Source organism: Cervus canadensis, chromosome 32, assembly GCF_019320065.1.
Source record: "Cervus canadensis isolate Bull #8, Minnesota chromosome 32, ASM1932006v1, whole genome shotgun sequence".
Classification (NCBI taxonomy): Eukaryota; Metazoa; Chordata; class Mammalia; order Artiodactyla; family Cervidae; genus Cervus; species Cervus canadensis.
In genome coordinates, this window is record NC_057417.1 from 21284174 (window position 1) to 21306046 (window position 21873).

The following is a 21873-nucleotide window of genomic DNA, read 5'->3' on the forward strand; positions in this document are numbered from 1 at the left end:
GAAGAGTCTTGGTCACTCATGAAAGTGTAGGGTGGGGATGGTCACCCCCAAATGCATTTCTGTAGCAGTCAGGCAATACAAATGAAACACACTAATTCAGGGATACAGCACGGAGCAGTGTGGACTGTCCATATCCCAGGCAGCCATTACCTGGCCCTGTCAATAGCTGTTGCTGGAGAGAACCAGTGTTGCTGAATTTTCTGATCCTCTCCCCTCTCCCCAAACCCCAAACCAGAAATCTAGATTGTGATGTGAAATCTCCCGATTTAAATGTTGGCTCATGGGGATTCCCTGGCGGTCCAATGATTAGGACTTCCTGCTTTCCCTGCTGAGGGCATGGGTTCAATCCCTGGTCAGGGAACTAAGATCCCTCAAGCTGCACGAGTGTGCACACGTGTACACACACATACACACAAAGTTGGTTCAATAGTTTACACACACACACAAACACACACTGAAGACCAAAACTAACGTGTTTGCCATCTCTGGCCTGAACACTGGTCACATGCCTGGGCAGTGACACTGCCTCCCTCCCAGCTCAGGGCAGTGAATGCTGAATAAACCCCAGTTCCTGTTTCCAAGGTCGGGTCTGCCTCCCTGCTCCAGGCAAAACCTGTTTCTACAACTGAAAGGAGATGGAGTGCAGGGCTCCTTACATTAAGGTGAGAACCAGCTTCAGTTGACGGAAAGGGATTTTTGCAAACAGACCCCCCTCCCATGCCCATCTCCACTGTGAACCTCACGACCATCTGCACCTACAATTCTGCAGAGAACAGAATCCAGCTTTGAGGAAGCTGAGGCCCCAAGTCACAAGTAAGAGTATAAACAGGAGCTGATCATGACATACATTTATTGAGTGCTTACTATGGATGTGCCCGGCTCAGGACTCCCGCTCAAACCCTGGCTTGTGCTCTTTGAAATGCTGTCGACAACGGGGAACATTCCAGAACCCTTCCCTTCATCACAGACCCAGATTGAGGAGACAAGTGGCATCCATTAGATGCACCTTCATGAAGCCTCTTAGACTCGCTGAAGGTGACACCCTTTCTCCAGCATCGGCACTGGGTTAGATCCATCTCCTTCATGACACCACGCTACCCCGGGGCTGGGGCTGTCTCACTCATTTCTGTAACCTTCAGGAGGAGGCAAAAAGTGCACTGGTGTGATGCCTGCAGACTAACACCCCCAGTGACAGGGTGCTCGGCTGGAAGCAGAGCTGTCAGCGGAGTTACGTCTTTGACCCAGGTGTTTCCAAGTCGGTGATCCCATGGAAGCTTACTACCATCCTGGGAGGCAACCATCATCCTCGGTTTTACAGATGAAGAAACTGAAGCTCAGAAGAGGCAGACCTGTCCAAGGTCATGCAGTTAGGAAGAGATACTCTGTGCTAGAAGCTCACATCCCTTCCCTTTGGCCCTTATTCTCTGTGGTACAGTTCTAGATGCACCAAGCTGGTAAGAGGCAAGATTTCAGGACAAGGCACCAGAGGCGTGGGTCTCATGATTCCTTGGGGCAGGCACTAGGCCTCCCCCAACCTCAAAAGGACTATATTCTGTGCCCCTCCCAGGAACACAACCGGCTACAGGGAGAGCAGAGGCTCACAGCTTAGCCTCTGCTCTGGGCACACATTGTGCAGTGCTTCAGGAAGCCTCCCTCAGGCTCCCAGACTGTTTTTACCAACAGAAACAGGCTTGTTTACACAGGCAGCCCACCCGTGCTGGTCAGACTACAGTGCTGTGTCCAGTCCCCTGTGTCTGGGCACTCTAAATTGTCACCATTTTCTCCTCTTTGAGGGATCAGAGAAAGAACCTGGGAAACCTTTGAGGGAAAAGGCTAAAGGAGAGGAAAGGACAGATGACCAACCTCTGGTCTTTTGCCCCCGCCTAGAAATGCCACCAGGCTTCCTGGTCTGTTGCTTTGGTCCTGGGCCCCAGCAGCTTCACCTTGTAGACAGTTGTCTTTCAAAGAGATCATATACCCCAGAGTTCACCTAGTGGTCCCCAGTTCAACCTCTCTGAGCCGTGTGCTAGGACACACCTTTCCTTATAGTCCCCTCTGGAGGTGAGGCCCTCCCCGACCTCCTCCTTCTCCACTGTCTTCCTCATGGGGGTTTGCCTGGCATCTGGCCCAATTCTCCTGGGCTGAGGAAGCCACAGCTCCTGTGTAATGCACCCCCTCACTCCCTGGACCTGTGAAGGGATCTGATCAGCAGCTGCGAAAGGTGCTTTGCATCTTAAAGCAACCTGGCCAGTTTATTCCATCCCCAAACTCTCCCTCCAGCTGGAGTCCCATCTCCAGGGCCTCTGAGAACATGCCCAACCCCACTTTTCTGTCCCAATTCCTCCAGCCTGGGCTTCCCCGATTCAGCCCACAAATCATCAGCCCCAGAGGAGCAGAAGAGGCTTGCTGAGAAATTCTGGTCCCCTCAGTCTCCTGAAGAATTGCACCAAAGTCAGAGCTGAAGTTTGGGCTGCAACTTAAGCCAGGGGTGTCGGCAGTGCTGGTGCTGGCCCAGGTCGGGAGCTGGGGGCAAAGGCCTTGCCACTCTGCCGGCAGACGGCGGGCTTCTCTCCGCGGTGCGCCCCCTGGTGAATGAGCAGGTGAGAGCTCTGGCGGAAGCTCCTGTCACGCTGGCTCAAAGCCTAAGGTTTCTGGTCCGGGAGTGTTGGTGCGGCAGCAGATTTGAACTGTCTACAAAACTCTTGCTGCAGCTGAGTTTGGTGCACTTATTTTTTGCCTGTGTGCGAGCACTGTGTTTAAGAAGCTTGGAGCTGTGGGAGAAGGTTTTGTCACATTCTGGGCAGGCGTGGGGTCGTTCGCCCACGTGGACTTGCTGGTGCTTGGTGAACTGGGTGCGCTTCCTTAAAGCCATAGCCACACTCAGGACACTTGAAGGGTCACTCTCCACTGTGGGTGAGTTGGTGCTTTAGGCAGTCGGAGCTGTAGGTGAAGTTCTTGCTCCTCCACCATGTGCGATCGCTGGTGCTTGAGCAGATAAGAGCTGCACCCAAAGCGGTCACCACACCAGACACAGAGGTGGGGCTTCTCACCGGTGTGGGAGCGCTGGTGCTGCGCCAGGTTGGAGCTGAGGCTGAAGCGCTTGCCGCAGTCCCCCGCAGCTGTAGGGCTTCTCCCCCGTGCGCGTGCGCTGGTGCTGGATCAGGTTGAAGCTAACACAAGAAGTCTTGCCACACTCGGCACAAGTGTCAGGCTTCTCACCCATGTGTCCCCGCCGGTGTCCGAGCTGCGGCCAATAATAGGCTCCTCGCACTCCAGACACTTGTGAGGTCGGAGGCCTGAGTGAGAACGACGGTGTCGCGTGAGGTTAGAGCTCAGGCTGAAGCAACAGTCACACTGGGGACAGGGGGACGGTTTCTCGCCGGTGTGTACCCCGTGCTGCCTAACCAGATCTGAGCCCCGTCGGAAGTTTTTACTACACTGGGGACAGCAGTAGGGTTTGCCACCGCCGTGGCTGCTTTGGTGATGATTGAGATCGGGGAGGTAGGCTGCAGTCAATTCACACTGCTGGCACTCGAAGGCTCCAGGGACCGCAGGAGAGTTGGTCTTGGCAAGAGTTTCTCCCTCCCCAGGGCCAGAGACTGGCCTACATAGGTACCCAGGCCCAGCATCATTTCCCAGGCGGCCGACTGCTCCGGCGACACCAAGGGCCGCTTGTGTTGAAACAACTCCGCAAACAAAGGCGGGCCTTGGGATTTCCTGGGATCCAGACAACCGGTTCCCCCGCTGCTCGGCGCCGTCGGAGTCCTCCCTTGCCGTTTCTGGAGCTCGCGACTCCAGCCGGAAGAGCGTTCCGTTTCCTAGATACCAACCACTCAACTCACAAGCACAACCAGAGCTGAAGACTCTCGGGACCCAGGAATCCAGCACCGGAAACGGAAATGTCCACTAGCTCGTGCCATTCTAGGAAGTGGCAGCGAACGGTCTTTGTGGGTTTAACCCTCTCGTTCACCTGGTGGAGCAACTACTCCTATCTGCAGCCGCTATCAGGAACTTGACACTTTCCTCCGCTCGAGGTTCTGAGTCCATCAGCGGAGACTTCAATGCCCCGGCTACCGCTAGGGGGCGGCAAAGCGAGCTGTCGTTGCCAAGAACACGCTGGAGGCGGAGTAGACACGTCACCTGGAGTAGCACCCTACCGAGACTCCAAGGTCGGAGGTACCGGTCCACCTGAGGCCCTTTAGTTTCCCATCCATCCTAAGCTAGGCGTGTTAAACTTGGCGCAGACTACATATCCCAGCATGCACCGCACGCGCCTCTAGAGCTCTCACAATGATTAAATAACCACTACTCTCAACATTTTTTCTGCGACTGTGCAAGTCAGAGCACCAGGATCGAGAACTACAACTTCCGACCTGCAGAACAGCGGCGGCGCTATTTAAAAAGCGTCAGAGAGGCGGTGCTGGCCACGCCCCTCTTTTCCAGTTCCGCTCCCTTGGATGAGCTGCGAGGAGAGGGGCGGAGCCTTAGGCCTGAGCCAAGATGGCGGCTGCGAAGTCAACCCCCACGGACTCGCTCTCGTTCTGCCTCGCGCAGCTCACGGCGGCGGCTGGGGAGGGTCTAGGTGGGGGAAAGGACACAGCTACCAACGAGACACCCTTGGGCCGTGCGCTCTTAGCCCTCCGTACGCGCCACGTCAAGGCAGCCGGGGGAATAGAGCGCTTCCGGGCACGCGGCGGGCTCCGCCCCCTTCTCGCGCTGCTACGGCGAGCGGCTGCAGCGGGCCCCGCCCCGTCCCAGGCTGGCGCAGGCTCCGCCCCCTCGTCGGTCGAGTCAGCGGCTTCTTCTGGCCCCTCCCCTTCGCCGGGCTCCGCCCCCTCTGCTGCGTCGCCAGCGACACCCTCGCCACCAGCGCGCCTGCGCAAGACGCTGGACTTGGCGCTCAGCATCCTGGCCAACTGCTGTACGGAAGGGGCGTGCCGGGCTGAAGTGCGCAGACTCGGAGGCATTCTCCCGTTGGGTAAGTGCTCCGCCCTCACTTCCTAGAAGGTTTCCACCCATACCTCTGTGTGGGCCTGGGCGGAGTCTCGAGTTCTTTGTGCTGCAACCTGAAAGATTGTGTTTTAGGACGGCGCAGCGCCCTCTGTTTTCTTGTTGTCGAGACCCGTGACGTCACTTCTCTTTCTAGAAATGATATGCTAGCCCTCCTAGATCTGATAATTACAGCTAATTACCTGGGTATTGATTGAGGATCACCTCTCTCGCATCTGGGCTAGTGGAGGCCAAAGGGTTATTTGGTGACTTTGAAATGATTCTTAATCTTCATTTATGTTCATAGCAGGCACTCAGTGCCTGCAGTGTCTAGCCTTGTGCAGAGCTCTGAAATCCCATTTGATGAGCTAGATGTTAGGTGTAGTGCTTCAGAAAGTGGGCTCTGCAGTCAGCTAGACCCATCAGAGGATTGCAAAATGAGGTAATAATAACTACCTTAAAAAATTGGAATAGGGAGAAAATAAAATACAAAGAAGGAGCACAGATACTCAAAGTATGAACTGGGTACTGCCAGTTATTAAAAACTAGCAAAATAAGAACAAATTCTGGGAAATCCCTGGTGGTCTAATGGTTAGGACTTGGTGCTTTCACTGCTGGGACCCAGGTTCTATACCTGGTCAGGGAACTGCAAGCCTCCAGGCACAGCCAAAAAAACTAGAACAAACCCTAAGCCAGTGTTATAACTAAAAATGGAATGTAACCTTTAAAATTTGGGAATCACTATACTGTACATCTGTAACTTATACAGTGGTGCTTCTTAGGTGGCTCAGTGGTAAAGAATCTGCCTGCCAATGCAGGAGATGTGTGTTCAATCCCTAGGCCTGGAAGGTCCCCTGGAGGAGGAAATGGCAACCCACTCCAGTATTCTTGGCTGGAAAATCCCATGCACAGAGGAGCCTGGCAGGCTGCAGTCCCTGGGGTCACAAGGAGTCAGACATGACTGAGCAACAGAGCACGCAACTTATATAATATTGTGCATTGTCTACATTTCAGTTTTTCCAATGAGAACAAACTCAGAAGATAGCAAGCTTTTCTGTTTACTAGCTAAATTGGCGCCTTCTAGTGGCAACATTGTGAACACAGCGTTCTTCATTGCCTGCTAGCTATAAACTTAGGCCTATTTTGTGAAATCTTTATTTTTTTGATAACATAAAACATTATTTTCAGTTTTCATAAAATGTATCTGGACCATAATGTATTTGACAAGAGGCCTGCACATTAAGTCCTCAAAATATAAGTTTTGTTGTTAGTGTATAACCCCCATCATTCATTCACTGTTCTGTACTTTAAATATCTCCTGAATCCATCCCGCTGCTTTGCCTTTTTCCATCACATGCTCAGAGACTGTGCTGGGCTGTGCTGGTATCTGGGTCAACCCATCTTCTTACTATTGTGACAGCTTCTGGGTTGCTCCCTCTGCTTTACTGTTTTCCCCTGTAATCCATTCTCCTCATGACTGCCAATTTATATCATGTCATGTCCATTCTTAGAACCCTGTATGGCTCCCAGTGCCCTCACATTCAAGTCCTCATTTCTTGACCTGATAAGGCCCTTTGTGAAGTCACAGCATAAACACTAGATCTCACTTCTGGGCCTTTGCAAGGGGTGCTACCAAACCCGAAATGCCCTATAACACTCCCATCCACCATCCACCTAGCAAACACCTACCTATTGAACCTTCCAGATCCCGCAAGTGTTAGGCCTATTCTGGAGGCCTTCCCTGACTCTCTGAGGCCACATTCATTTTTTTTTTTTTTTTTTTAATTGGAGGCTCATTACTTTACAATATTGTAGTGGCTTTTGCCATACATTGACATGAATCAGCCATGGATGTACATGCGTCCCCCATCCTGAACCCACCTCCCTCCCCATCCCATCCCTCAGGGTCATCCCAGGCCCTGAGCACCCTATCCTGAGGCCACATTCTTGAGGTGATTAACAAGAGAGACAAGAAGGGGTAGAACCCTCAAGAGGCCAAACTCTCTCGCAGTGACTATTCTTCAGTGTGTGAAGACAGACAGCATCCAGAACCGAACTGCCCGTGCTCTGGGGAACTTAGCCATGGAACCTGAGAGCTGCGGGGACATCCACTCTGCTGGTGAGTGGGCTTTGAGGGTGGAGCCGGCTAGGGCTTGGGGATGAAAGAAGGGGTGGAGGGGGGCTGGGGTCTGTCCTCCCTCACCCTCCTTCCCCCCCCCCACCCCCCACCCTCAGGTGCTGTTCCCCTGCTCGTGGAGAGCCTGACAGCCTGCCAGGACTCCCAGTGCCGCCAGAGTGTGGTCCGCGCCCTCCGCAACCTGGCGGACTCACCCCAGCACCGCCTGGCCCTGGCCCAGCAGGGAGCAGTGCGCCCACTGGCTGAACTTCTGGCTGCAGCGCCAGATCCCGCGCTGACCTTGGCCTTGGTCCGTGCCCTCCTGGAGCTGAGTCGAGGCTGCTCCCGGGCCTGTGCTGAGCAGCTCAGTCTGGGTGGGGGACTCGGCCCACTGGTTGGCCTGGCCTCCCATCCCAAAAGAGCCGTGCGTGAGGCCACCATCTTGATCCTCGCCAACCTGTGTGCCCAGGGCCTGGTGCGGCCTGCCCTGGGCAATGCTGGGGGCGTGGAGGTGCTGTTGGGTGAACTCCGGCGGCGCCGGGGCCTCAACGGGGCAAGCCCAGCCTCCCAGCAGCCCCTGGTGCGGGCTGTGTGTCTGCTGTGCCGGGAGGCTATCAACCGGGCCCGGCTGCGAGATGCTGGGGGCTTGGAGCTGTTGATGGGCTTGCTGCGGGATCCCCGTGCCAGCACCTGGCACCCTCGTGTGGTGGCTGCCCTCGTGGGCTTCCTGTATGATACAGGGGCCCTGGGCCGGCTTCAGGCTCTGGGATTGGTACCTCTCCTGGCCGGGCAGCTGTGTGGTGAGGCTGGCGATGAGGAAGAAGAGGGAAGAGAAGCTGCTTCCTGGGACTTCCCTGAGGAGAGGACCCCCGAGCGGGCAGAGGCCGGAAGCTTCCGAAGCCTCCAGTGAGTTCCCACCTGATGCTGTGGGGTGGGGCCTCTTCACTACCCTCACTCACCTGGCCCCCACCCATTCTGTCTTCGTAAGACTTTGATTCTGACTCCTAATTCCTTGTTCTCACTGAACATGACCGCCTTCCAGACTCCAAATACACCTCTTCTCTCTTGGAGCCACCTTTGTTTGACCTTGGCTCTTTGCTGGTGGCACAGTGGTAAACAACCCACCTGCCAATGCAAGAGATGCAAGAGACCCGGCTTCAGACCCCAGGTCAGGAAGATCCCCTGGAGGAGGGCATGGCCACCCACTCCAGTATTCTCACCTGGAGAATCCCATGGACAGAGGAACCTGGCAGGCTATGGCCCATAGTGTCGCAGAGTCAGACATGACTGAAGGGACTTAGCCTGCGTGCGTGCGTGCGTGCATGCGTGCATGCGTGCGTGCGGGCAGGGCCTCTGGTTATTGTTACCTGTGCCCAGGGCACTCCTCCTCTGAGATGCCTTGATTAGATCTTACTTTCATGGGGACTTGATTTGAAATGTCAGCTCTTTCCTTACCACCTTCCCCTCCCCCACCCCTCCGTGTCTCTGTTCCCTTTTCATTTTCTCCACAAGTATCACTTCACACCGCTGAATAGAAACTCTAGAAGGTCATGACCTTTTTTTGCTGATGCTTCTCTGTAGTACCTGAAGCGCACTTAGCATGCCGGAGGCAATAGGCAGTGGGGAATTGCTGAATGGGGGTGGGTGGGTGTTGGGATTCCCTCCCTTTTTCCCCTGTCCCCCTCAGGCTGTCTCTTTTTGCCTCAGTCACCTCTGGAGGACTGATCTTTAGACCTGCTCCCTCCCCTCGGCTCCGGGTTCCAAGTCCTTTCTCACCTCTGCAGGTCCTGGCTGATCTCCGAGGGCTATGCCGCAGGCCCGGGAGACATCTCTCCCGACTGGTCCCCGGAGTGCTGTCCGCCGCCGCCAGAACCGGTCGATCTGACCAGCCCCACGTCGCTGCGGACGCCCCGCGCCCTGCGCCCACCCGGCCGCAGCCCCACCGCCTCTGCCGCCGAGGAGCCCTGGGGCCGCGAGGGGCCGGCGCTGCTGCTGCTGTCGCGCTTCTCCCAGGCTCCCGACCCCAGCGGGGCGCTGGTGACCGGCCCGGCCCTGTGCGGCCTGCTGGCCTACGTGACGGGCGCTCCGGGCCCGCCGAGCCCCCGCGCGCTGCGCATCCTGGCGCGGCTCACCTGCAACCCCGCCTGCCTCGAGGCCTTCGTGCGCAGCTACGGGGCGGCGCTGCTGCGTGCCTGGCTGGTGCTCGGCGTCGCCCCCGACGACTGGCCCGCGCTGCGCACCCGGCAGGCTCGCCGCAGCCAGCACCAGCACCGGGAGCTGGGTGGGTCCTGCGCCCCTCACCCTTCCCCTCCCACTGCACCTCGCCCACTCTCACCGCCATCCCTGCGAACAACCTCAGCCACCAGCTGGTGGCCGAGAAGGACTCCCTTCTCCTCCATTGTCCTCACACACAGCTCTTCAACCTCTGACTGTGTCTTGGGGCCCAGGGACCCCAGCACCAGGTTTGGCCTGAACAGCTTAGAATCTGCCTCTTCTTCCCCAGTCTCTTCTCATTTCCCCGTATTCCTAACTTCTGCACTGTCCTTGACTCCACTGGGCACACTGATGTAAACTGCGGCTCAGGCATCACATCCTCCCAGGCTCACGTCCTCCCAAAGCCCCCTTCCAACCCTGTCAGGGACTGACCATCTTCTGTACCCTGTTTTAGCCCCCGAGGGCCCAGAGTCATTCCCTAACCATCCCACTTCCTATTCTGGCCCTTAACCTTCCAGTTCCTGGTGTTGGGTTGCCATCCCTCTGGGGCCTGTGGTCGTCATCCTCTGCCTTGCCCTGAGGTCACCCCCTCCTTCCTCCCAGGGGCCTCTCTTGCCCACCCCCAGCCCCACCCCAGCTCCCAACCTGACCTGCTCTACCCACCCCTGCAGGTGAGATGCTGCTGCAGAACCTAACAGTGCAAGCCGAGTCGCCCTTCGGAGTGGGGGCCCTCACCCACCTGCTACTCTCTGGGAGCCCGGAGGACCGTGTGGCCTGCGCCCTGACCCTGCCCTTCATCTGTCGGTGAGGGAGACTTGGGTACCTCGCGGGGGCGGGCTCAAGATTGCTGTTCTCCAGCCCCGCCCTTTTCCACCTTCTGAAAGATTCTCTTTTCCCCTCAAAGGAAGCCCTCTCTGTGGCGCCGGCTCCTTCTGGACCAGGGCGGCCTCCGGCTCCTCCTCTCGGCGCTCACCCGGCCCGCTCCGCACCCGCTCTTCCTCTTTTTCGCTGCAGACTCCCTTTCCTGCCTCCAAGGCCTGGTGTCTCCCACAGGGAGCCCAGCCGTCCTACCTGCAATCCCCTTGGACCTAGACCCGCCCTCCCCTTGCCTCTATGAACCTCTGCTGGGCCCAGCCCCCATGCCAGCCCCCGACCTCCACTTCCTGCTGGACTCAGGCCTCCGGCTCCCTGCCCAGCGAGCCGCCTCAGCCACCGCCTCCCCTTTCTTCCGGGCCCTGCTGGCTGGCAGCTTTGCCGAAGCCCAGATGGACCTAGTGCCCCTCCGAGGCCTGTCGCCCAGCGCGGCCTGGCCCATCCTGCATCACCTGCATGGCTGCCGGGGCTGTGGGGCCGCCCTGGGGCCTGTCCCTCCTCCAGGCCAGCCCCTGCTGGGTTCTGAGGCTGAGGAGGCCCTGGAGGCCGCTGGCCGTTTCCTGCTGCCAGGGCTGGAGGAGGAGCTGGAAGAAGCTGTGGGCCGCATCCACCTGGGACCCCAGGGTGGCCCAGAGTCTGTGGGGGAGGTGTTCCGCTTGGGCCGGCCGCGGCTGGCTGCCCACTGCGCGCGCTGGACCCTGGGGCCGGAGCAGTGCCCCCGGAAGCGGGCCCTGGCTCTGGTGGGGCTTGTGGAAGCAGCTGGCGAGGAGGCCGGGCCCCTGACCGAGGCCTTACTGGCTGTGGTGATGGGGGTGGAGTCGGGGGGCAAGGGTCCCAGCCTAGACTGTTGATGTATCCTGGGAGGAGACCCAGGGATGAGTTAGCTAGGAGAAGGTCTCTCTCGGTGGGAGGAGGCTGAGCAGAAAGACTCACCGTCGAGGGCCCGTGAAAGGATGGACCTGGAGCCCTGGGTGATGGTCTGAAGACTCAGGAGTGAGAAGCCAAGGCCAGGGTCTGGGCATGGGGCCCTCGAGATGGAGAACAGCCCAGGGCCCCAGGAACCTGGCCTGGCCCAGCTTTATGGAGTTGGAATTAAAAGCTTTGGAGTCGGCTCCCCCTGTTGTGTGGTGTCTGCTTCCTTTCCTGTGGGAGTACCCGCACCTCTTAACCCATGCAGCAGGGTTGTGTCCAGGTGTCTATCTCAGTGGCCTTCTCTGGTGGCTCAGGGGTAAAGAACCTGCCTGCTCATGCAGGAGACACAGGTTCAATCCTGGGGTCTGGAAGATCCCCTGGAGAAGGAAATGAGAACCCACTCCAGTATTCTTGCCTGGGAAATCCCATGGACAGAGGACCCTGGTGGAGCTCGTAGAGAGGACATGATTTAGCAGTTAAACAACAACAACTGTGTCTCAGTACAGGCCAACCTTGGCGTTCAGGAGTTTAATAAGTAACAGTGTGCAGGTTCCTGGAGCCCCTGGATATGCTGCAGTTGCCAGGCTGCTCCTGAGGATGTGGTTTTGGGCCCCAAGGGAAGCCTGCTTCCTGCTCAGGCTACTTCATTGCTCAGGCAGCCACCCAGCTGGATACAGACCCTGATGCCGGCTGAGGGGATGTGTGGGTGGGGATGGATGTCCAAGACCTTGGCACTATCATTTCATCACCCATCACCCATCATGGACCTTCTATCTCGGGGTCCATTTTCATCTCTTGGACCAAGTGTCTTGCTGTTTTTCTGAGAGAAGACCTATTGTGTTCTTCAAGTCCCTGAGGCCACTGGTCACGCCCAAAGGGAGCTGGAGCCCTAGGCTGACATTGCTTTGGTTGCCCCGGCATGATCTCCATAAGCCTGGCTCCCAGATCATTGACCACTTAGGTGGCAGCCTGACTTTGAGGACAGGGCCTGGACTGGGGCCGTCCACTAACTTCTGGGAAGCCAAGGGGGCCCCTTGCTGCCTCTGAGAGTATCCAGATCTCTCTTCTCAGGATGTCCTTTACAACCATGCAGAGTTTTTTTTTTTTTTAATGGAATATATAAATATTTATTTAAGGACTTACTCATTTCTCTCTCCAGCTTTTTTTCTTCCTTTTTGGCTGCATGGCATGGCTCGTGGGATCTCAGTTCCCTGACGAGGGGTCCAATCTGTGCCCCCTGCAGCGGAAGCTTGGAGTCCTAACCACTGGACCACCAGGGAATTCCCCAGAAAACTTTTTTAAAAGTACTGATGCCCGGGCCCTTTCTAACTGAATTGGACTGAGGGGAGAGTGCCTTAGGCATCAGTATTTTTTAAATTTCTTTTTAATTAGTGGATAATTGCTTTACAATGCTGTGTTGGTTTCTGCTGTATAACAATGCTTATCAGCCATAAGGATACATATGTCCTCTCCTTCCCAGCGGAGCCCCCTCCCTCTGCATCAGTATTTTTTTAAAAAGCCCCTGAGTTGCCATTCCAGTGCTCACTTCTCGACCTGTGTCTGAGTTGAGACCCACAGTCTGTCTGCAGCACTGCTGTGTCCGCCCACACCTATCTCTAGAGTTTCTCATTTCCAACTTGATTTCTCAGTCAAGGGGAAGCCTCTTGTTCCTTTGTGGCCAGAATCTGTGTCTTGCTTTCTTCTCTATATTCATCAGTATCTTGGGAAAGGGCTCTTGGGGGACAGGTCTGGGTCATCTCGGTGCAGGGGACAGTTGGCTGAGGTCTAGCTGCCTGGAAGCATTTCTCCTGAGTCTGCGTGGGACTTGGGCCTCAGGTTCTGTTTACCTGTGTCTGTATGTCTGTTTCCAACTATGGCTGACAGTCTGTGGATGGGATCATCATCTCTGTCTCAGAGATTTCTTTGTATCCAGTTTGTGTGCCTTTGGGGACCTCTGTTTATGTCATTGTCACAGTCTCTTAGGGAAGATTTCTGAACCTGGGACCTGACAGATCCTTAGAACATCACCACTGCCTCCAACTCCAAAATTCTGTCTAGAGCAATCCTCCGGGAATAGTAGGGGGTGGGAGACAAGCTCTGTCTAGGACTCAAGGTACTAACTTTGGGGATGGGGGCAGGTGGGCTTGGGGGCCTCACTCTGAGTCTAAGAGTCTCCCTGAGCAGAGGATCCCGGGCTTTTCCTGGAGGAGCCACTTCTCTTACTCTGACTCTGGCCGCCTGGGGCTCCCTGCAGCTGAGGCCAAGGCTGGGGTGTGGCCGTCTGCGCAGCAGGCAGGCGGGCTGGGCCTGGGTGGGCCGGGGCCCTCCCTCCCTTACAGGCCCCCCCCCCGGGTTCTCCCGTTCTCCCCCCCCCCCCCCCCAACAGCCTTATCCCAGCGGGTCCCGGCTTCCTTACATGGTCACGGCTGGGCCTCCAGCTCCCGGACGTCCCCCGCCCCCCGCCCCCACCGGACACGGCCCCCGCCCTGCTCGCCCCGCGCGGTCTGCCCGCGCCCCGTCATGGAGGACCTGGGTGAGTGGGGTCCGGGTCCCCTTGTCCCCAAGCCCCTCACCACTGCCTGGACCCGCTTCCCCATCCTGGGGCCCCCTCGCACTCCCGGCATCGCTCCATCCCTGCCTCCCGGTCTTCTCGCTTCTGGTCTCTGCAGGCGCCTCCTTTCCGATTCCACGTCCCCCTTCCTGCCGCTCCCTTCCTGCCTTTGCCAGACTGGTCGCTCCCTCCCTTCTTCCTTCACTTCGCTCCCCCGTCGCTGGCTGCAAACGGATGGGCAGGGAGGTGCAGCGCCCGCGGACGCCTGGGCTCAGGAGCTCTGGGAAGGGAGGAGTTAAAAGGACCTTGGGTCCAGGGACTGGGAAAGTAGTCGGGAAGGGAGACTATGACAGTAAGTTCTGGAGAAGAAAATGGGCTTGCCTTAGGGTTTGGGGAAGGAAAGAGTTAAGGGCCCTTTAGTATGGTAGGGTCAGGTCCTTGGGGCAGAAAGTAAAGATAATAGATGGGTGCTGAGATGCCAGGGAGAGGCCAAGGGTTCCATCAAGGCGCTCAGGGATGCAGAGTAAAGGGGCAGGGACTTTAAATCTGGAAGGTAAAGAGTTCAAAGGTTCTGGATCTGGGGATGGAGAGGGGGGAAGTTGGGTTGTGTGTTTTTGGGGGTGGTGCTGTCTGTCCCTCCGACTTGGGGCAGAGAGGAGGACCCACGCATCTCATCCTCCCTGTCCCTTGGAACTGGGGCACGAAGGCTGTGCGCTCTGTGGGAGAGAAGGCGTTCCAGCACCCTGCAGTAGGGGGTGCTGCTCAGAATGAGTAACGGGCTCGGGTACTGAAGAATAAACCAATCAGAAAGCAGGTCCCACCAGACTCACCAATGAGGTGCATAGGGCGGAGCCCAGTGGCATCTGGAGGTGGGCCAGGGCTGGGAGGGGCCTGTTTAGGTGTAGGGGGTGTGGCAGAAAGAGGGTCCAATCAGAAAGCAGGTGTCAGGAATACAGCCAATTGAGCAATTTGGGGTGGAGCCAAATTTGCCTCCAGTGAAGAGCCAATTTTGACTGCATTACCGAAGATTCAGAGAATTAAAGAGTCAGGTAGATGAGTTTGTAAATGACTCTTAGGAAGAGCCACGTGGGATGTTGTGACCGTAAATAGTCCTTGCTGCCCTTCCACATCTCTGCCATGGTCTGCCTTGTATTTCTTGATTCTTGACCTCTACTCTTAATAGTGGCTTCTGTCCTCAGGTACTGCCCACCTAGAACGCTTATTCTCTGATCTCTTAAGGCCCTGTCTCTGCCTTAACCTTGACTTCTCAACCTCTCACCTTGACGGCCTCTCCCTGCAGATGCCCTGCTTTCTGACCTGGAGACCACAACCTCACACATGCCAAGGTCAGGGGCTCTAAAAGAGCGGCCCCCAGAGCCCCTCACGTCTCCTCTGACACAGGTGAGCTCAGATGCTGGGGAGAGGGACAACCACTCGGGCCAGGTTTGGTGAGAGGAAAGGAAACCCAGGCCTGAGTAGGGCAGAGTACAGGCGTATCATCCCACACACATGTCCTTCTCTATAGATGGGGCCTGGGGAATCTTCAGGAGCCTCTGGGGACAAGGACCATCTGTATAGGTGAGAAGACTGGGGATGGGGGGATGGGGTGGCCAATTGAGACTCGGGCTTGTATTCCCCACCCCTGAACCCAAGCTCCCACCCTCTTTCCCAGCACGGTGTGCAAGCCTCGGTCCCCGAAGCCTGCAGCCCCTGCCACCCCTCCATTCTCCTCTTCCTGCGGCGTCTTGGGCACGGGGCTCTGTGAGCTAGACAGGTTGCTTCAGGAACTTAATGCTACTCAGTTCAACATAACAGGTACCAGGGTTACTGGGACAGGCCTTGATGGGATGGGGGGCAGGGCAGAGCTGGGCAGAGACTAAGGGGGGTAGCCATTCCCTTCTCCCAGGGGATATTCCCAACCCAAGGATTGAACCGGGGTCTCCTGCCTTGCAGGCGGATTCTTTACTGTCCAAGTCACCAAGGAAGCCCATAGACTTCCCAGGGTAGCAGCTAAAGGGATGTGAGTCTTAACTGGGAAGGAGGCTAGAGCATGGCCCCAGGCCCAGTGCCCTTCTCTCCTCTCTGCAGATGAAATAATGTCTCAGTTCCCATCTAGCAAGGAGACAGCAGGGGAGCAGAAGGAGGACCAGTCTGAGGACAAGAAAAGGCCCAGCCCGTGAGTCTGGCATTGCTGGTAGGGTTGGGAAAAAGGTGGTCAGTTCTGGACGCTGGAGTTATTGGAGGAAGCATTACCCTGAGACTCTGAGCTGACACAAGTTGTGTTCTTCACAGCCCTCCCAGCCCCTCCCCTGTTCTCCCAAAGCCTTCAGCCACCTCAGCCACCCTGGAGCTAGATAGACTGATGGCCTCACTCTCTGACTTCCGTGTCCAGAACCATGTGAGTCACTCAGGGAGTGGGGGTGGACCAATGTGGATTTATGGCTCTCAACCCATCTGAGACCTTCTCACCTGTGCTGCCTTGCTGACTCAACTCTCCTGTCCTCATTACTGCAGCTTCCAGCCTCGGGGCCCACCCCACCACCATTGCCAAGCTCCGTGAATGAGGACACCCCCTCCCCAACAGGGCCCACCAGCAAAGGCAGCCTGGACACCATGCTGGGGCTACTTCAGTCTGACCTCAGCCGCCGTGGCGTTCCCACCCAGGCCAAGGGCCTCTGTGGCTCCTGCAATAAACCCATTGCTGGGCAAGTAAGTGAAGCTCTGCGAGTAAGGGGGCAGAGACCCATGCGTGCCAAGTCACTTCAGTCATGTCCAACTCTTAGCGATCCTATGGACTGTAGCCCACTAGGCTCCTCTGTCCATGGGATTCTCCAAGCAAGTGTACTGGAGTGAGTTGCCATGCCCTCCTCCAGGGGATCTTCCCCACCCAGGAATTGAACCTGCATCTCTTATATCTCCTGCTTTGGCAGACAAGTTCTTTACCACTAGCGCCACCTGGGAAGCCCAGAGACCTATAGACCCATTTCACTTGGAGCCAGTGGGTATTATTGTTATTCATATTTTGTGGACGAGGAAACTGAAGCTCCGAGTCAGACAGCAAGTGAGTGGCAGAGTAAGAATTCCAACCCAGGTTTTATTTATTCTAGTCCTACTGTGTGCCAGGCATTATGCTAGCTCCTTTACAAACCCCCATGTAATTTTTTTAATTAATCAATTTATTTCATTTCTGGTTGTACTGGGTCTTCATTGCTGTGTGTGGGCTTTCTCTCCTTGCAGAGATTCGGGCTACTGTCTAGTTGTGGTGCGCAAGCTTCTTATTGCGGTAGCTTCTCTTGTTGCAGAACTCTAGGCACAAGAACTGCAGTAGTTGCAGCCCATGGGCTCAGTAGTTGAGGCTCATAGGCTTTAAAGTATGTGCTCAGTCGTTGTGGTGCTCAGGCTTAGTTGCTCCGAGGTATGTGGGATCTTCCTGGAGCAGGGATCAAACCTGTGTCCCCTACATTGGCAGGCAGATTCTTATCCACAGCACCACCGGGGAAGTCCCCTATCTCATTTAATCTTCACAAAAGCCTCATTGGCTCCACCCACCATCTCTTCGGGACCCACAAAGACTGTTTCTCCTCCACCAGTCTGGTTTGGGAGCTCCAGTTCTTGGCTTATTGACTGAGCAGATGTTATCAGCAACTGTGCCCAGTGGTTGATCTAGATCCTCCTGCTAGATAAAGTGCCCTACCGCCATCCATTTTGCTGAGAATTTCCAATCTCAGCAAAACAGGGTGACATTATGAATTTTCTAAGCACTTTCACCTTCATGGGCCCCTTCCTCCATTAAAAAATATATAAATTGCATTTTATGACTGTTGGAGTGAAGATGAATACATTAATATATTAAGTCATTTTCTTCTAGCTCATTTTTTTCTTCTAATTTTAAAAGAAATTATAACATGTTTGTGACCTACAAAACGTATGGTGGGCCCAAGGTACTGTGCTGGAAGCCGGCTTAAATCTCCATCGCTTTGGGATTGAGTGACTTGGACATTCGATACTTCATCCTGACTTCTCAGAGATAAGATGTGAAAAGTGCCACATAAACCTTGGCTCACTGGGCATCTGGCAGCCCAACGGCCACTCTGACTCACGCCTCAACCCCCAACTCACAGGTCGTGACGGCGCTTGGCCGTGCTTGGCATCCTGAGCACTTCGTTTGCGGCGGCTGTTCCACCGCCCTGGGAGGCAGCAGCTTCTTCGAGAAGGATGGAGCTCCCTTCTGTCCTGAGTGCTACTTCGAGCGCTTCTCTCCGCGATGTGGCCTCTGCAATCAACCCATCCGACACGTGAGCCCCGCCTGGACCACAAGCCCCGCCTCTGTTTCACCTGAGGAGCTTCATCCACTTAGGCATTTCCCATCCCCATCCCAGCCGCTTCCAGCGTTCTCTTCCTCATCTCTTCGGACTCTGCGCTCTTTGATTCCCAAGTTCCTGCTTGGGTCTCCCGCAGCTTCAAGTCATACTTCAAGCCACTCATTTATTGGTTCAGGGTGGAAGGGGAGAGGAAATGGGCGGGGAGGCACGCTGAGTGTTCCCTTTCATTCCCCGCAGAAGATGGTTACTGCCTTGGGCACCCACTGGCACCCGGAGCATTTCTGCTGCGTTAGTTGCGGGGAGCCCTTCGGAGATGAAGGTGAGAGCTTGACTCCCATCTTGAAAGTCGCGGGTCCGCTCGAGATCCAGCCCCGCTCCCTTTGGGCCCGCCCACTAGGACTTCCGAAATCCTCAGGGGCCTGAATTTTCTCCTGCTCTCTCCTGGCCCCGGCCTATCCCACCTGTGGATTCCCATCCCACTCGCTCCCGCTCTGCCCCCACCCAGACCCTGTCCCTCTCCACCGACTGCGTCCTCTCACTGCGCCGCTTCCGGCCCCCCAGTCTCCGATCTTTGTGGGCTCCCGGTACCACCTCGCACCCTTTTCCTTCCTCCTTACTCTGTTCCCGCTCCTAGGTTTCCACGAGCGGGAGGGCCGCCCCTACTGCCGCCGGGACTTCCTGCAGCTGTTCGCGCCGCGCTGCCAGGGTTGCCAAGGCCCCATTCTGGACAACTACATCTCGGCGCTCAGCGCGCTCTGGCACCCGGACTGTTTCGTCTGCCGGGTGCGCAAATGTGGGGGGCGGGGCCTTGGAGGGAGGGGCCGATGGGGGCGGGACTAGGAGTCGGGGCGGGACTTTTCAGAGCGGGACCCCTGGGGAGGCGGAGTTTCATGCTTGTTGGCGGTGCGAGGGGCTGCGGAAGTCTCTGGGGGTTATTCAACTCCAAAAGGGAGTTATTTTGTCTGGAGGTTGGCGCTGACCCATCCTTTCGCGGTTGCCCTTCCCCAGGAATGTTTCGCGCCCTTCTCGGGAGGCAGCTTTTTCGAGCACGAGGGCCGTCCGCTCTGCGAGAACCATTTCCACGCGCGGCGCGGGTCTCTGTGCGCCACGTGTGGCCTCCCGGTGACCGGCCGATGCGTGTCGGCCCTGGGCCGCCGCTTCCACCCGGACCACTTCACCTGCACCTTCTGCCTGCGCCCGCTCACCAAGGGCTCCTTCCAGGAGCGCGCGGGCAAGCCCTATTGCCAGCCCTGCTTCCTCAAGCTCTTCGGCTGACCCCCTGACGGGGTCGCCCCTCCGGGAGAGCGCAGCCCCAAAGACCTCGCCCTCCCCCCCCTCAAAAGATCGGGCTCTCCAGACCTCAAGGCCTTGCTGTTGGAGCTTGGGGCTCCACCAGCCCGACTTCTTGAGGCCCCACCCCACTGGAGGAACCGGCCCCGAAGGTACTGTACGTTCTTCGTGGGCGAGTTCAGAAAAGGCCCTGCGAACCCTTACGGCCACACGCCTCCCGAAGTGGGTCCGTACACTGACCGATCCCACGTGAGCCCCTCACTTTGTTCCCAGCCTTGAGGGAGCCCCCCGACTGGAGGAGGGCCCTTGCAATTCCCACGAATCCGAGACCAGGCCAAGACGTCCCTCTCCCCGCCCCTCACTGTTCTGTGCACTTTTTTCTACCTACATAAACACACATTCCACGTCACGTCGGTGCTGTGTCTCTGCGCGGGAGTGGCTGGCTTCGCGATGTCCCGCCCGTTGTCCTGCTATGGCCGCCGTGGGCTCTAGGCCGCCGCCTTGTGGCGGGAGCCGGGCCTGCAGCCTCAGCCCTTCAGATGAGCCTGAGGCTGGAAAGGCCGGCCACGTGCGTAGGATTGTATAGATGGCTGCCAGCCAGCCGGGACGGGAATTCAAGCAGAGCCCCAACAAACCTTCCTGTTGCCAACCCCCGACCCATCAGTTCCTTATATTCTCGAACTAAGCACTTAATCTGTACGCACTCCCTTCACCCTTGCCACCTGTCTGGTCTCCAGATTTCCCCCTCTAATAATTTTTTAAAATCTTTTACTTTTTGGCCACACTGCACAGCATGTGGAGTCTTAGCTTCCCCACCGGGGATCGAACTTGCACCCCCTGCATTGGAAGTGCCGTTTTAATCACCTGACCACCAAGGCAGTCCCACCCCCTTTCTTAAAAGACCCTCAGAGATGGGGTTCCATTCAAAAGTGCCAATTTATTCCCACCCTTTGGATCTGAGCATTAAATTTCAGTTTCTCATGCTAGTATTGACTTATAACATCTCCTTTAGGCAGAAGATGGCACTTAGGGTGGTCAGGGCACTGACTGAGGGAAACTGGGAGCTGTACGAACTAGAAAGAGGCTTCTAACTCAGCTTGGAAGTCAAGGAGGGCTTCCTGGAGGAGGTGACACAGGAGCCAAGCCCCTGCGAGAAGGGTGAGACCACGGGTTCTTAGGTGCAGAGAGGTTCAGGCTGCATCTGAATCCCCAAACCCCAGGGGTCTTTGTAAGCCCAGTTCCCTAGGAAGGGGGCCTAGATTCCTGCTCTAACTACAGGGTTAGTTAGGGTTTGAGGCTGGAAACAATGGATCCCCAAAGGCCCTTCCAGCTCAAAGAGGGGCTAACAGCCAAGGAGAACAGCTGTGGTGAGGGCAAGAGCCAAAGGTGAGGTTTTTGCCTTGGCTTTGGACAAACCACCTTCCCCAGATTCTTTCCTCTCTGAAGCTCCCCTCCTGGGTCTTCCTAAGCCTCTGGCTCTTCCTCTTTCACAAATCCTCCCTGGAGAGTGCTATCCATCCCTTGGCTTGTAACTGCCTCCCAGTCTTGAGCCATTCATTTCCCAAGAGTTCATTGACCACATATTGTGCTAGGTCCATGCTGGGTGCTGAGAAACATGTTCCTTGGACTCCTGGCCTTGTAGGAGAGACAGATGGGAAAAAAAAAAAAAAACAAGAAACAAAACTGCAATGACAAGTGTGGTAAAGTAACAGAAACTCCCCTGATGGCCTAGGTAAAGCTGGTTCTTCTCCCTAGTTTCCACCCATAGCACCTCCCTAGTCCCTCACGTATCACTTTTGCAAACAGGTATTTGTTGCTTGTTCATTTATTTATTTATGTATTTTACTGGCCTCTGTAGTTGCGGCAAGTGGGCTTAGGTGCTCCTAGGCATGTGGGCTCTTAGTTCCCCGACCAGGGATCGAATCCTTGTCCCCTGACTTGGAAGGTGGATTCTCAAGCACTGAGCCACCAGAGAAGTCCATGCTTGTTTATTTCTGAAATGAAGGCAAGCTCTTGGGAGCTTGTCTGTCAAACGACACATTTGTTTTGCTGTTATCTGTCCGGTGTCCAAGTTGCTGTCTAGCAGGTGGTAAGTGCTCCAAAAATGTTTGCTAATGAAGGAAGGAATGAAGAAGGAAGGGAAGGAGGAAAGGCGAGAAGGAAAAAAAATAAGAGAACTGAGAGAAAGTGGGGAAGGAGGTACGTGAACCAGAGCATCAGAGAAAGCCTCTGTGAATATGTAATATCTCCATTGAGACTGAAGGCTGAGGGAAGAGCCTGAGGAGAGCACCCCGGGCAGAGGAAAGAGCAAGTGCAAAGGCCAGGTGGTAGGAACGAGCTTGGTGTGTTGGAAGAAAGGAAAGAAGGCCGATGTGGTTGATTAGAGCGAGCAGGGGAGAGTCGTAGGAGCTGCAGTCAAAGAGGAACAAGGTGCCGCATCACACAGCACTCTGCAGGCTCTGATGAGGGCAGGTGTATGCATGCTAAGTCACTTCAGTCGTGTGTGACTCTGCGACCCCATGGACTGTAGCCTTCCAGGCTCCTCTGTCCATGGGGTTCTCCTGGCAAGAATCCTGGCGTGGGTTGCCATGCCCTCCTCCAGGGGA

The 21873-nt window shown here is 56.1% G+C and overlaps 2 protein-coding genes across 3 annotated transcripts; both read left to right on the forward strand.

The window, feature by feature from the left end:
* Nucleotides 1-1829: 1829 nt before the first annotated feature.
* ARMC5 (armadillo repeat containing 5) lies at nucleotides 1830-11308 on the forward strand. Its single transcript, XM_043455839.1, has 6 exons — nucleotides 1830-4978; nucleotides 7001-7108; nucleotides 7225-8011; nucleotides 8890-9386; nucleotides 9991-10123; nucleotides 10224-11308. Exons 1-6 carry the CDS (start codon nucleotides 4501-4503, stop codon nucleotides 11041-11043), a joined length of 2823 nt encoding a protein of 940 aa, XP_043311774.1. The 5' UTR covers nucleotides 1830-4500; the 3' UTR covers nucleotides 11044-11308.
* Nucleotides 11309-13489: 2181 nt separating this feature from the next.
* On the forward strand, nucleotides 13490-19676 carry TGFB1I1 (transforming growth factor beta 1 induced transcript 1). 2 transcript variants are annotated; one of them, XM_043456150.1, is made up of 11 exons: nucleotides 13490-13637; nucleotides 14956-15056; nucleotides 15181-15233; nucleotides 15328-15470; nucleotides 15744-15831; nucleotides 15948-16053; nucleotides 16170-16364; nucleotides 17777-17950; nucleotides 18215-18296; nucleotides 18612-18760; nucleotides 18986-19676. In XM_043456150.1, the coding sequence occupies exons 1-11, from the start codon at nucleotides 13625-13627 to the stop codon at nucleotides 19250-19252; spliced, it is 1371 nt and encodes a 456-aa protein (XP_043312085.1). In that variant the 5' UTR covers nucleotides 13490-13624; the 3' UTR covers nucleotides 19253-19676. The 2 variants fall into 2 exon arrangements, with proteins under 2 accessions (XP_043312085.1, XP_043312084.1); XM_043456149.1 differs by lacking the exon at nucleotides 13490-13637 and adding an exon at nucleotides 13855-14007.
* The last annotated feature ends 2197 nt before the right edge of the window (nucleotides 19677-21873 follow it).